The 16,023-nt window shown below is 38.5% G+C and overlaps 1 protein-coding gene and 1 long non-coding RNA gene across 2 annotated transcripts in view; one reads left to right on the top strand and one right to left on the bottom strand.

Annotated features, from left to right (window-relative positions):
• LOC141387428 (uncharacterized) overlaps positions 1 to 16,023 on the bottom strand; it is a 145,469-nt gene that overhangs the window by 74,806 nt on the left and 54,640 nt on the right. The window lies entirely within an intron of this gene.
• On the top strand, positions 2,712 to 3,332 carry LOC141404909 (uncharacterized). Its single transcript, XM_073988744.1, has 2 exons — positions 2,712 to 2,902; positions 2,966 to 3,332. Exons 1-2 carry the CDS (start codon positions 2,828 to 2,830, stop codon positions 3,323 to 3,325), a joined length of 435 nt encoding a protein of 144 aa, XP_073844845.1. The 5' UTR covers positions 2,712 to 2,827; the 3' UTR covers positions 3,326 to 3,332.

Raw genomic sequence — 16,023 nt, 5'->3', positions numbered from 1 at the left:
ATGAATACACTTTTCAAAATAGAATCAGGGGGGAGGTTATAGACATAACCCTCACTAATAAGGACGAATCTATTATCAGTGACTGGAGGGTATCGGAAGAATGCTCCTTTTCGGATCATCGGAAGATATTCTTCCAAGTCTCTGTTAATGGCATTCGACAGCCACCTTTTAGAAATCCAAGGAAAACCGACTGGAACAAATTCAAGAACTAGTAAGCTCCAAGCTGGGAGTATCACGATACCCCCAAACAGCCACAGAGGTTAATAGTGCAGTGAATCACGTGACAGAGGTTTTGGTGGACAGCTATGAGACCGCCTGCCCACTCACTTACCCAGGCAGAAGATGTCAACCGGTCTGGTGGTCGAAAGATCTGGCTAATCTCAGGAAGATTAGCAGAAGGCTCTACAACAAAGCCAACAAAACGAAGTTGTCCACAGATTGGGAGAACTACAAGGTATCTTTCAATAAGTACAACAGCGAAATAAAGAAGGCTAAACGCAGATCATGGGTCTGCTTTAGCGAGTCTATAGAGGGAGTAAAGGATGTAGCCAGGTTTCGTAGAGTACTGTCGAAGGACCCTAAATCCATCGGCAGTATCAAACGGGATGATGGCACATGGACTAACTCCGGTCTAGAAACTCTGGATCTCCTGGCCAAAACCCACTTTCCCAACTGCATGGATGCACCAGATCGCTCAGCCGATCCACCAATGTGCAACCAAGCCACAGGGGAAGTGAGTGTCATCGAGGAGATCATAAGTCACACAAAGATAGCTTGGGCGATAAACACTTTTAAGCCTTTTAAATCACCTGGTCCAGATAGTATCTTCCCTGCTATGCTACAAAATGCATTGGAGGTGTTGATACCACACCTGGATCATATTTATAGGGCCTGTCTACGTCTATCGTTCACACCGGCTCTGTGGAGGGAGGTCACGGTGACATACATCCCCAAAGCGGGGAAGTCAAGTCACACGCTTTCCCAAAGACTACAGACCAATCAGCCTATCTTCCTTTCTATTGAAAACGTTAGAAAGATTGCTTGACCTAGGAATAAGGTCCAAACTTGAAAACAGTGTTATTAGTCCTGCCCAACACGCCTACATCAAAGGCAGATCGGTGGAGACTGCACTTAATGAAGTCGTTGGTTTAGTCGAGAGGAATATGATGGGCTCAAATTATACGTTAGCAGCGTTTCTCGATATAGAAGGCGCCTTTAATAACGTCAAACTCGAATCCATCCACAATTCACTCTTGAACTTAGGTGTTTCCACCACACTGATCAATTGGATCGATGGAATGCTTAGCGGTAGGATAATCAATTCAAATATCGGTGAGACCTCCATTCGGAAGTCTGTCACCAGGGGCACACCACAAGGAGGCGTATTATCACCACTGCTGTGGCTCCCGGTGATTAACGAAATACTTAAGGAATTTGACCAACTACGTATAAAGATTGTAGCTTATGCTGATGACGTGGTCATAATGATCACCGGGAAGTTCCCACAAACGCTGATTGGAGTCATCACGGGACACTGCAGGATAAGATCAATGACCTGCAAATGGGATAGAGATGACCCCACGGACTACTGCAGATTATGCGAAGACGAAGAAAAAACAGAGACGATTGAGCACTTATTATGCCGTTGTCCAATGCTCAGGACCAGGAGAATTCAAACAATGGGTGAACATACGTTATCATCTCTGACAACATTCTGCCAAGCCGAGCCGACAACACTGCTTCTTCTCGCCAAGGGGCTGAAGTGGCTTCAACATGAACAAACTACAGCATCTTAATACGGCAAACCTCCTTACTCGCTCTCTCTCTCTCTCTTTACAAATAATTTCTCAATCCGTAGCACTTACTTAATCATTCTCAACTATCTTCTAATTTACATAATTATTCCTTTTTCCTACTTCTAAACTCGATACCTCCTATGCTATTATTTCTTTTCTTTTCTCCTACCCTTACTATAGGATGAACACAATGGACCATAAGGTCTCCGAGTGGAGTGGCTGTCCAACACGACAGCTGCGCGTCCTTTAACCTAACCTAACCTAGACTCTTGAAACACAAAATACAAAGTTACAACCGATTCTGTGGTCAAATGGGACTAATACCTACAAAATATCTTAAAATGACGCGTACTATATATGGGGCCTTATATGGGGGCTATATCAAAACGTGGACCTATATAAACAAAATTTGGTAGAAATATTTTTTAGCCTCTGGAGACACAAAATACCAAATTACAACCAATTCGTTGGGGACAAATGGGACAAATATCTTAAAATTTCCTTAAAACGACGACGCGTCACGCGTCACTTTATATGGGGGCTATACGAAAAAGTGGACCTACATAGCCCGCTTTCAATACCAAAAGTCCTACATACATATAATAGATTTTACTAAAATTTCATCCACCTACTTCAATCCGTTCGGACGCTAGAGCGATTTCCACAGACAGACAGACAGACGGACGGACGGACATGGCTATATCGATGTAGAATTGCACGCTGATCATGAATATATGTAGTTTGTGGGTCTACAATGATTATTTCGAGTAGTTACAAACGGAATTACAAACTTAATATACCCCCATCCTATGGTGGAGGGTATAAAAAAATTTGATGACAAATTGCAACAAAATATTTATAATTTATATAATTTTTAATTTTTTTTTTTACGGAATTATTAACATTTATTAAACTGTCACCATTTGTCAACACAACCGTCCAACCATGGCAAAGACCAACCCCTATAATTTTGATATTTAAGTCCAAATGGCGAACGGCAAAGTTATGATTATTTACCACAACTTGCAACAATGAAGGCTAATCAATTTCTATCCGGTCTCTTGGTATTGGGATTATTTTTTGGTTTTCAAAACCACTCGCAGGCGGTAAGTCTAATATTTGTAATCCATAACAATCATCGAGTGAATTACGATCACTATTTTTTGCAGAACCTAACGGATGATGAAATAGAATCCGTCTTCTCACATATAGTACTCACTTGTGCCAACGGTACAGAAGCTGGTATATTAGAAGCAGCTAATTTTATTCTTGGTGACACAACAATTTTGGATAATTTTACTCATCATATGAAGTGTTTCCTAGTGTGTTTCTATCGTAAAGTTGATTTCATTGACTATATGGACCATCCAAAATATGAAGAGTTTGCGGACTTCTTGGAACTACGTTATGCGGCGAATAAACATAAAGTTCGTCCGGCACTTAAGCAATGTTTGAATATCGAGAATAAAGATGCATGTGAGGAAATTTATCAAGTTGAAGCGTGTATGATAAAACATATTCAAGGATAATAATAAAACAAATCTGCTTAAACAACAAAAAATATCCTCAACCCATGACTGCAATTAATATTAGCCGTATATGGATTATAAAAAATGCTGTAGATGGCTGGCTTCTGTCGCAAATTTTTGATTTTGCCGTATCGACAGAGTAACATTGACTAAATATGTACATCAAATAAAAATATTTTCCCTTAAATTGTTTATTTATATAGAATCAAAGTTTTGGTTTATGACAATATGTTTCGTAAGAACTTTAGTTCACAAGCGGTAAAAATTTTAAAGCTATTTTAGAGATAACATGAAACTGCACCTAAGCCTTGTTTTTGACTTTTTTATACCCTCCACCATATGGAGGGTATAATTAAATTTGTCATTCCGTTTGTAACACATCGAAATATTCGTCGGAGACCCTATAAAGTATATATGTATATTATTGATCAGCATAAAATTCTATGTCGATTTGACCATGTCCGTCTGTCCGTCCGTCTGTCTGTCTGTTGAAATCAAGATACAGCTCGCAATTTTAAAGGTAGAGAGTCAAAATTTGGTACCGAAGTTTTTATTACTTGCAGGATGGTTGGTATTGAAAATGGGATATATCGGTCCACGTTTTGATATAGCCCCCATAGAACGGTACCTCCCGATTTTCGCTATTTTTAAGGTTTTAGCTTCATTATCCTACAAAAATGGCTAAAATTTGGTACGTAGTCTTCTTTAGGGGTACAAAACTTTCCCCCAGAATTTTGTCGGTATCGGTCCACACCTTCATATAGCCCCCATAGAACGGTACCTCCCGATTTTCGGTATTTTTAAGGTTTTAGCTTCATTATCCTACCCAAAATGGCTGAAATTTGGTACGTAGTCTTCTTTAGGGGCATAAAACTTTCCCCCAGAATTTTGTCGGTATCGGTTTACACCTTCATATAGCCCCCATAGAACGGTACCTCCCGATTTTCGGTATTTTTAAGGTTTTAGCTTCATTATCCTACCCAAATTGGCTGAAATTTAGTACGTAGTCTTCTTTAGGGGTATAAAACTTTCCCCCAGAATTTTGTCGGTATCGGTCCACACCTTCATATAGCCCCCATAGAACGGTACCTCCCGATTTTCGGTATTTTTAAGGTTTTAGCTTCATTATCCTACCAAAATGGCTGAAATTTGGTACGTAGTCTTCTTTAGGGGTACAAAACTTTCCCCCAGAATTTTGTCGGTATCGGTCCACACCTTCATATAGCCCCCATATAACGGTTCTTTGTCGGTATCGGTCCATGCCTTCATATAGCCCCCATAGAACGGTACCTCCCGATTTTCGGTATTTTGAACGTTGTGGCCTCAATATTCCACCAAAATGGCTGAAATTTGGTATTTAGTCTTCAATGTGATATAAAACTGTTCGCCAGAAATATGTCTGTACAGGTCCACGCTTTCATATTGCCCCATTTCTGACTAAAATTCGTCGGTATAGGTTCACGTTTCGATATAGCCCGCATAGAACGGTACCTCCGGATTTTCGTAGTACTGAAGATTGTGACGTCAGTATCCAACCGAAATGGCTGAAATTCATTATTTCGTCTTCCAAGAGTTATAAAATATTCCAGAAGAGTATTATCAGTAAAGGTCCACGTCTTCCTATATCCCCATAGAAGCTTACTTCTTGATTTTCGATATTTTTTTTTAGTTTTAGCCACATTCTCTTACCGAAATATAGGAAATTTGGTATTTTGTCTTCTTTGAGCCTAACAATTTTCCGTCAGAAATTTGATCGACGTTTTGAAATAGCTCCCATAGAATGGTGCCTTTTACCGAAATTGCTGAAATTTAGTATTAAGTCTTCTTCATACACGAAAGCAAACTAATTATTCCATTTTACTTCAATACAACTTGTGGTGGAGGGTATAACAAGTTCGGCCCGGCCGAACTTAACGCCGTTCTTACTTGTTTTTTTATACCCTCAGCATTTATGCTAACGAGGGTATATACACTTTCATACGGGCAAAATGTGCCTCATCGAAATGATAGTTTTAGACCCCAAGTATGTTTGGACGAAATCCGTTTCAGACAATTTAGAGTTGATTTAGCCATGTCCGTTTGTCTGTCTAGCTGGAGCGCCCGATAACTCTCGAACGGATCAACCGATTCGAACCAAATTTCGGGTATCGTAATATTTTGCCTAAACTTAGTTTAAGTTCGAAGATGGGCGATATCGGTCCACTACTTCGGGCACCTCCCCCACAAAAGTTAGAACATGTTCGGAAAAATTGTGCCTACGATAACTCTTAAAGGGAGTGACCGATTTAGTCCATACTTTACACATCCGAATATATCTGCCAGGTATAGATCAGGTTCGAATATGGACTATATTTGTCCAACCCTTCGTGTACCTCCTCCACAATATTTCGGATAAGCTCACTTTAAGACCTGCAACTTGCTTTCACTGACCCCCTTTACGATGGTACAAGTTTTTTTTCAGGAGCAAGTAAATACTTTCTGAGAAAAAAGCCCAAAAGTTCAGTTTAGGACTAGCTCATGAATCGCCTTGATTTTTGTTGTAGCAACTTGTATTCACTGCCCTGCATACGACGGTACTAGTTTCTTTAGGAACAAGTCCATACTTCCTGACAAAATAACCTGAAAGGTGCAAAAAACCCCTATGACACCGTGTGCAGTTGTCGGAGTGCAAGATAACTCTCGGACGTATCGCCGATTCGGTCCAACATTTTATGTTGTGCAAACTTCAGGTACCTCCCCCACAAAAGTTAAAAAATGTTCGGAAAAATTGTGCGTACGATAACTCTTGAAGGGAGTGACCGATTTAGTCCATACTTTACATACTTTACAGGTATAGATCAGGTTCGCATATGGACTATATTTGTCCACTCCTTCGTGTACCTCCTCCAAAAAATTTCGGATAAGCTCACTTTAAGACCTGCAACTTGCTTTCACTGACCCCCTTTACGATGGTAAAAGTTTTTTTTTTCAGGAGCAAGTAAATACTTTCTGAGAAAATATCCCAAAAGCTGTAAAAATCCACATGGCACCATGTGAAGTGGCTGGAGTAGACTATAGCACTTGAACTGGTCAATGGATTTGGTCCGAAATTTGGCCTTCGTCATATTTTGTCCGAACTTAGTTTCAGTTCGAAGATGGGTAATACCGGTTCACAACTTCCAGTACTTACCCCCAAAATTTAAAAATGACACTAAAATGGTATGCACGGAACACTTTCGTGACCAGGGTAACCAATTTGGTTTAAACTTTGGATCTTCTAATATGTTGTCCAAATTTATTTTGTCCGCAAAGTTTGAACATTTTTGTTTAAGTGCAGTTTAGGGTAATGTATACCGTTGCTATTGGTTGTGGTCCTGTTTACAGCGTTATTATGTTTTCCGTAGACAAGATCATGCTTCCTGACATGATCACTGAAATTACTTGCTGGCACACTATCTATCGAAAAGTTGTGACTCCCAAACAAAGATCCACTTTCATTATTGACTATGTCGGTCCATTCCGTCAAGTGCAACTTTAATCATAATCCAATCCAATTCAATGTTCAAAAAGGGCCACAAAATTCTGATAAGACCCTAAATACATTCGATCTGTCCGTAGATGAAAGTTTCAATTCACATAGGCTAAGGGTATATCTCTGTCGGCAAAGCCGACTGATACCTTTTTACTCGCTTTTTTTAATGACTATTTAAAGGACAGAATAAAATCCCACTTTACTGTTTTGTAAAAAAACACTTCTATGAGAAGAACCTAGGGTTTTCTATTTTCTTCCATGAGAACACTTCCTGGTCTTCCATGGGATAACCTAGTTGTCTTCTATAAGAAGTCTTCTTGGTCCTCGCATGGTCTTCCGAGGAAAGACCTCTTTTAGGAGATGTTCTTCTCATGGAAGACTTCTTGGTTTTCTAAGAAGTTCTCTTGGTCTCCTATAAGAAGGCTTCATTGTCTTCTTTATAAATGCCTCTTAGTTTTCTATAAGAAGATCTTCAAGAAGACGTCCTCATGGTTGTCTATGAGAAGTCCGCATGGTCTTATATATGAAGACATTTTGGTTTTTTATCAGAAGGCCTCACGGTCGGAGAACAACTCATGTTATTCTATAAGAAGGCCTATTGGCCTTTTTTAAGAAGACTAATAATCTTCTGTAAAACCCTCTTCCACAAGAAAATGAGGAGACCCAATTGTTTGTCTTCCATGAAAAGATCGTGGAAAACCTCTTGGTATTTTATGAGAAAATCTTGCGATCATCAGCGAGCAGACTTCACGGTCCTCTTTAATTTGTTTTTCGTGGAGTCTTCTATACAAAGACTTCGTGATCTTCTATACAAATGCCTTGTGGTCTTCAAATCAAAGATAAATCGTGATGCTGTATAAGATTGTCTTAATTAACTTGTATGAAAAGGTCTACGAAAACTCCACATGGACCTCTGTGGAAAGCTTCTTGGTTGTTTATAAGAAGTCTTCGTGGTATTAATTAAAAGAACGTATGGCCAATTAACACATGGACTTCTATGAAAAGTCCTCTTGGTCTTCCATGAAAAGGCCTCCTTCATTTCAATGATAAGGCTTTGTATAAGAATAACTCATAGATTTGTACAAGCAGACCTCTGAGGAAATCTCTCACTGCCTTCTACGAGAAGATATCTTGATATTCTAGGTGAAGACCTCTTGATTCACTATCATTTATAGGTAAACTAATGATGAAAACGGATGTCAAGACGGTTGGTGGCGGCTTTGACACATCAGCGGCCCGATGAATGCTGTCGTAAAGCCAAGGTAACGTTTTTCAACCCCACTGGACTTAGACGACAACGTCACCAGCTAAGGCAGTGATGGCGCAATGTCTACGCTGATGTCTTGTCGAAAAGCCAAGGGCACGGCAACACATCCGAGATACCCGTACGATGACCACAACTAGCTTCTGCACCAGCCGAGGTTCGTTTTGCACCCCTCTCGACGAGGCAGAAACTACGACACAGAGACTACGCCACGCCTACTTCCACTGATAGCCGAGGTTTTGTTTTTATACCCTCAGCATTTATGCTAACGAGGGCATATACACTTTCATACGGACAAAATGTGCCTCATCGAAATAATAGTTTTAGACCCCAAGTATGTTTAGACGAAATCCGTTTCAGACAATTTAGAGTTGATTTAGCCATGTCCGTCTGTCTGGCTAGCTGGAGCGCCCGATAACTCTCGAACGGATCAACCGATTCGGTCCAAATTTTAGCTTTCGTAATATTTTGTCCAAACTTAGTTTAAGTTCGAAGATGGGTTATATCGGTCCACTTCTTCCGTTACCTCCCCACAAAAGTTCAAACATGTTCGGAAAAATTGTGCGCAAGATAACTCGTGAAGGGAGCTACCGATTTGTTCCATACTTTACACGTCATAATATGTCTACCTGATATAGATCAAGTTCAAATATGGACTATATCTGTCCAATCCTTCTGGTACCTATCACACAAAATTTCGGATAAGTTCACCTGCTCTCGAATCACTTTGATTTCTGTTGAAGCAATTTGCATTCGCTGCCTCAATTACGGCGGTAAACGTTTTTTCATGGGCAAATCCATACTTCTTGAGAAAACAGCCCGAAAGTATCACGTTAGCCCTCGTACTGCTCAACCGATTTTGTCGAAAATTTGGCCTTATATATTGTCCAAACTGTTTCAGTGCGAAGATGGGCAATACCAGTCCACAACATCGGTACTTCCCCACAATATTTAAAAAAAGGCACTAAAATGGTATGTACGATATCTCTTGAACCGGGCAACCAACTTGGTCCAAACTTTGGATCTCTTAATATTTTGTCCAAATTTAGTTTAAATTCTAAAATGGCCCATATCAGTCCCCTACTTAGGGTATTTCCCCCACAAAAGTTCATGGTCTGTTCGAAGATCCTTTGGAAATGTAGACCGAAGCTGTTCGTTGCGGTCCTGTTTAAAGCGATATTATGTTTTTTGTGGACAAGTCTATGTTTCCTGGCATACTGGTCCAAAAGTTATGACTAGTGAACGCGATATTTATCGAAAACATAAACTCCTAAAATAAGATCCACTTCCATAATGGACTATCTCGGTCCATTCTTTAAATACCTACTCCGCATACCTCTGAACTTTAGTCCTAATCCACATTTTTGTCGGCAAGTTCAAATGTCCAAAAAAATGCCACAAAATTCTGAAATACCCTGAATACCTTCGAGCTGTCCTCAAAGCCGACTGATACTTTTTTACGTGTTCAACACCAATTGCTTACGTAGACGTTACCATCTAATGTATTTTCACAAAGGTCAGGGTTTTGTTATTTAATACCACGACTTTTGAGCGTTACAATGGATCGATGCAAGTGGGAGTTGAACGGAACTGTGGCTTTTTATTGAAGAAGCAAAATTTACCTAGCAGAAAGTATTTACCTAGCAGAAATCAGGCGTTGCCTAGAAATTCCAAAACTGAAATGGAAAGATGCATAAAAAGAGTTATACCAAAGATCTTTGAGCTAAAATTTATTGACTTTGCCATCAGGACCCAAGCTTACTGTTTTAATCAAATCAATAATCCAATCGTACCCGAAGAATACAAAACCCGAAACCAATCATTTTAAGAATTTATACCGACAGCCTGTGTGAATTGAAACGTCCATCTATTGACAATATCGAATCTACGGATTACGGATTTTGTAGCACTTTGTGAAATTTGCCGACAAAAAAAAAATTGGGAGAAGGTACCGGTAGGTGCGCACCGATAGTGCCAATCTTCAAACTTGAACTTAGTTTGGACTAAATACTACGAAGGTCTAATTTTGAACCGAATCGGCAGATCCGTTCGAGAGTTATCGTCCCATAGTGCGATAGAGATTTTTATAGCTTTCTGGGTATCTTCTCAGAGAGTATGGACGAATACAAGTTGCTAAAACAAAAATCAAAACGATCCGAGAGCAGGTCCTAAACCGAACTTTTCCGGACGAATACAAGCTGCTAAAACAAAAATCAAAACGATCCGAGAGCAGGTCCTAAACCGAACTTTTCCGGAATTTTGTGTGAGAGATACGCGAAAGAGTAGGCCGATAGAGTCCATATTGCAACCTCATTTATGTCTGGTAGAAATTTCACGATGTGCAAAGTATGGACCAAATTAGAAAAAAATTTCAAAAATACTGTAAATCTGGCTTCAAAATGCCAGCATTATTTAATGGTAGAAGCAGATGAAATTTTGAAAGGTAATACATTAATGAGATGATCCCTATGTAGTTTGCATCTACTTTTACTTTGGCACGAAACTCGTGGAATCACAAATCGAGAGCAAACAATAAAAGACAAGTTGGCTTCAACCCATTTTTAAATGGTTTTATTTAGCTCACCCCGTTTGTTTTATTCTTGGGTCAAATTTAGTAACTCAAATTTCACCCTCTTCCTGTCAACCGATTAAACTGAAATTTTGTATACACTTTGGATTTTGGTGACAATGCAATTATGTTTATTCATTATCATTATAAATTCAAGATGGCCGCCGCTACAAAATGGCGGATAACGTAGGTATTAGCAATCCCATCAATATGGGTATCAAATGAAAGGGCTCAACAAGCAGAATACAATATACTATAAAAAATTTAAATCCAAGATGGCGGCCGCTACAAAATGGCGGATAACGTAGGTTTTATCAATCCCATCAATATGGGTATCAAATGAAAGTGCTCAACCAGTAGAATACAATGTACTATATAAAATTAAAATCCAAGATGGCGGCGTCTACAAAATGGCGGATAACTTAGGTTTTATCAATCCCATCAACATGGGTATCAAATGAAAGGTCTCAACAAGTAGTATACAATTTACTATGCAAAATTGAAATCTAAGATGGCCGCGGCTACCAAATGGCTGATAACAATTTTTTATCAATCCCACCAGTATGGGTATCAAATAAAAGGGCTTGACAAAAAGAATACAGTGCACTATACAACCTCAATATTTAAGATGGGCGCAGCCACTAAATGGCGTATAATTAAGATTTAAATTTAGAAATTGAATCTATAATTTAGGTATCTGATTAATCCAGCCTGAATCTACCACCCAAGTCAAGATTTTTTATCGTGTTGAGGACTGTGTTTCGTTAGGGTGGCTAAAAATGATACGTCGTTAGCGGTACACCACCCAAGTTAAGGTGAAAGGTTAAAACGCGCCTAGAACTGTATGGCATTAGGGTGGATAAAAATGATATGTCGTTAGCGTTTCTTCTCAAGACTCAGGCGCATATTGTTGTACATAGCCTTGCCCCTTTATTGGACCTCTGGGGGGTCGACCGTTTAAATGTCCATTACTCGTGGGAACAAAATGGTAAAAAAATATAAAAAATACAAACACAAATAAAACAGAAACTGCAACACAACGTAAACGAAGGCTTCAAAAAGCGAAAGAAAAGTATAAAGCAAAACGAGCTAAAGAAAGTGAAGGTGATAGAAATAGTCGATTACAGAAACGACGGGAACAATTAGCGTCAAAAACACCTGAGCAATATGAGGCCAGGTTAAAAAAGCAACGTCAGCGATATACACAAATGACGGCGTCAGAAACGCCTGAAGAATATGAAGCCAGGTTAACAAAGCAACGTGAGCGATACACACAGATGATAGCGTCAGAAACGCCTGAAGAATATGAAGCCAGGTTAACAAAACAACGGGAGCGATACACACAGATGTGTGTTGCCTTTAATACTATCATGGGCTTCTACAATACATAAAATGCAGGCCAGCACTGTGGATCACGCAGTCGTATATTTAGGTGCGAAACTGTTTGAAGAAGGTCAAGCCTACGTGGCTCTTAGTAGAGTAAGATCTTTGCAGGGACTACGTATAGAGGAGTTGGACTGCAAAAAACTAACGGGCAAGAAACCTTGCAATAATGAAGCACTAAACGAATTAAACAGAATGCGAAATAAAAACTAAAAACTAGAAAATAAAAATAGGTAAAAAAAACTTTTTAAGTTAAACGGTTTTATGTTAAACATACATTGCAATGTTTAAGATAAATGTACTAAAAACCAAAAAATAATAAAATAGATACAGTCGTGGGAATTATAAACATATGCATAGACTAGACTAAAATAAAACCGTGGGGCACGTCAATTGTCTACAAATTATCGACTTAATGTGCAATAGAAGAATCGTTTAATTCGTCGTTAGGCAGTTGGCCCGCAGACGGTGAGGAAATTACTTACTATTTCTTGCTCATGGAAATTCCAATAGTTATACACTCCATGTAAAAAAAGAGATGTTTCAACTAGTTGATCGTTGGACATTCACACTGCTGCCTGGCGAGGAAGCGTTTCACTGCTCGTAGTTTGTCTTTAATCCACAAGGTACTACTCGCTCACCACTATGAAACCCTAAAACTCGCTTATAATCGAGCTTGCTAGCTTGTTTCCACATTCTAGCCCTCCTTATCACACGTCCATCGTTGTCGGTTGAACAACTGCCTAATTATAGTGTAGACAATTGACGTGCCCCACGGTTTTATTTTAGTCTAGTCTATGCATATGTTTATAATTCCCACGACTGTATCTATTTTATTATTTTTTGGTTTTTAGTACATTTATCTTAAACATTGCAATGTATGTTTAACATAAAACCGTTTAACTTAAAAAATTTTTTTACCTATTTTTATTAGAAAAAATTTCCGCATTTGGATGCAGATTTCTATGAAGATTTGCAGACTACGTTCACGATAGTCGTATTAAATAACTCAGCATCGCAAGTACTACAATCCTATATATGATTTTTGAAAACCCTGTTTGCGAAATGAAATTAGAAGAAAATTTCAAAAAATAGTGTAAATCTGGCTTCAAAATGTCAGCATTATTTAATGGTAGAAGCAGACGAAATTTTGAAAGATAATACATTAATGAGATGATCTCTATGTAGTTTGCATCTACTTTTACAATAAAAGACAAGTTGGCTTCAAACCATTTTTTAACATAAATATAGTCACAGCTTCCACGCAAATTATCTTTTAAGGCCAATATGTTTGCCACGTCCAAAAACATTTCATTTTATCCAAAAATATTTAATTTGTATCATATAAAATCACAAGTCGCATGTTCCACAAGGGTAAACCTTGGCTTCAGCTATGTTAAATTTTTAAAAATATTGGTGATATATACTTCGTAGGATCGCAAAAGATTAGTTCGATGTTTTACAAACGGAAAAACAAACTTAATATACCGTCCATACTATGGTGGAGGATATAAAAAGTACAAACAGCCCAAATAACGACCTAATTTATTGGACTTTGCTTTAATAACTACAAATTTCCATTTAAAAACTACTTCTGATGGCAAAGTAAATAAAAGAATCCATTCTGAATTCAAATTTATTATATAAACATTTTTATTCAATTAATATGCCAAATTTCTGGACTTTTGTTTCAAACTGTTCATCCCTGAACGTTTTGCAACATACATACTTCAAATTTATAAACCTCCTCACATGGATCTTTATCGTCGATGGTCATGCATTTAGCTAAAGCAGGCTTTACCTTATCCTTATTAGCAGCAAAACGTTTTTCCATTAATGTACCAAATAGTTCGTGGTTTGGATGATCGTCATAGGTTATTAAATCCATTTTCCTATACAAACACAGGAGAAAACATTTCATATTATGCGTAAAATTGTCCAAATCAGCTGCTTTGGCAGGCATAAAATGTTCCACCTGTTCAACTGGGACACTTGTGCTTTTGGCACATTTATCTATGGTATATTTTACAATGGCCGACATTTCGCTTTCTGCCTGTAGATATAAAGACGAAAACCTACATAAAACTGTGAAATTTAAAATAACATTAACATACCATGGATATTTGGGCGAAATCCGAAATTAATACCAACACCAATAGTCCACAAAGAATTAGATGAGCTTTCATTGTTGCAAGTTGTGAAAAATAATCATAATGTTGCTGCCTGCATTTGAGTTTAAATAAGAAAATTATAGGGTTTCGGCATGAAATGGTTCGGTGGTTCTTTTGACAAACAATGACAGCTTAATAGTGTTGTTAATTGTTTAATATGTGTCATATAATTTAAACATTTTGTTTCACTTCAATAATAGAACTATTTCTAAAAATTAAAATATTTACATACATATGTACATAGTTGAAGCGTATGACTTGTTTAACTGTTTATGCAAAAATATATACATGGATTTGTGGTCTAAAAATCCCACCGAAATGGCTGAAATTTGGTATTAAGTTTTCGTTAGGGGTATGAAACTTTACACCTGAAATTTGTCCGCATGGGTACACGTTTTCATATAGCCCCCATAGAACGGTACCTCCCGATTTCCGATATTTTGAAGGTTGTGGCCTCAACATCAAACATAAATGGCTGGCATTTTGTATAAAGTCTTTGTTGGGAGTATAAAACTTTCCACCTGAAATTTGTCAGTATAGGCCCAGGTCCACATATAGCCCCCATAGAACCGTACCTCCCGATTTTCGGTATTTTGAAAGTTGTAATCTCAATATCCCACCGAAATGACTGAAATTTGGTATTTAGTCTTCGTTGGAGGTATAAAACTTTCAACTTGAAATTTCTCGATATAGGTCCACGTCTTCATATAGTCTTCATATAGAACGGTACCTCCAGATTTCTGGTATTTTGAAGGTTGTGGCCTCAATTTCCCTCCGAAATGGCTGAAATTTGGTATTAAGTCTTCCTTTGGAGTATATGACATTCCACCTGAAATTTCTCGACATGTGTCCACGTCTTTACACCTGAAATTTGCCCGCATGTGTCCACGTCTACATATAGCCCCCATAGAACGGTACCTCCCGATTTCCGGTATTTTGAAGGTTGTGGCCTCAACATCAAACTTAAATTGCTGACATTTTGTATAAAGTCTTCGTTGGGAGTATAAAACTTTCCATCTGAAATTTGTCAGTATAGGCCCACGTCTTCATATAGCCCCCATAGAACGGTACCTGCGGATTTCTAGTATTTTGAAGGTTGTGGCCTCAATATCCCTCCAAAATGGCTGAAATTTGGTACTAAGTCTTCCTTGGGGGTATAAAACTTTCTACCTGAAATTTGTCGGTATGGGTCCACGTCTTCATATAGCCCCCATAGAACGGTACCTCCGGATTTGTAGTATTTAGAAGGTTGTGGGCTCAATAGCCCTCCGAAATGGGTGAAATTTAAGTCTACCTTGGGGGTATAAAACTTTCCACCTAAAATTTGTCGGTATAGGTCCACGTGTTCATATAGCACCATAGTACGGCACCTCCCGATATCCGATATTTTGAAGGTTGTGGCCTAAATATCCCGCCAAAATGGCAGAAATGTGGTAATAAGTCTTCCTTGGGCTAAACACTTTCCACCTAAAATTTGTCGGTTTAGCTTCAGGCTTCAGAAAGTTGTACATACAAACATTTCTGTACCTATTATTATTGAAATATTTGTTGCATAAGAAAATATGTATTTTGCATAATTTTGCATATGTCATATGTTCCAATGCCAATTTAATCAGAAGCCAAAAATATGCCCAGTCCCCACATTTGACATGAATCGGACCAAAAATAGGGGTTGCATAAAATTCCGCTGTCTATTGATCAGCATAAAATTCTAAGTCGAAATAGCGATGTCCGTCTGTCAGGCCGTCCGTCCGTCTGTCTGGTGCAATCAAGATACAATTTTTATACGAGGGCTGAACG

Source organism: Musca autumnalis, unplaced genomic scaffold (genome assembly GCF_047663935.1).
Source record: "Musca autumnalis isolate F117 unplaced genomic scaffold, ASM4766393v1 scaffold_5, whole genome shotgun sequence".
Lineage (NCBI taxonomy): Eukaryota > Metazoa > Arthropoda > Insecta > Diptera > Muscidae > Musca > Musca autumnalis.
This window is presented reverse-complemented; position numbering and strand designations above follow the sequence as displayed.

Coding starts and splice junctions, on each gene's coding strand:
- LOC141404909 (XM_073988744.1), top strand. CDS start 2,828: ATGAAGGCTAATCAATTTCTATCCGGTCTCTTGGTATTGGGATTATTT. Junction 2,903..2,965: donor TTCAAAACCACTCGCAGGCG/GTAAGTCTAATA, acceptor TATTTTTTGCAG/AACCTAACGGATGATGAAAT.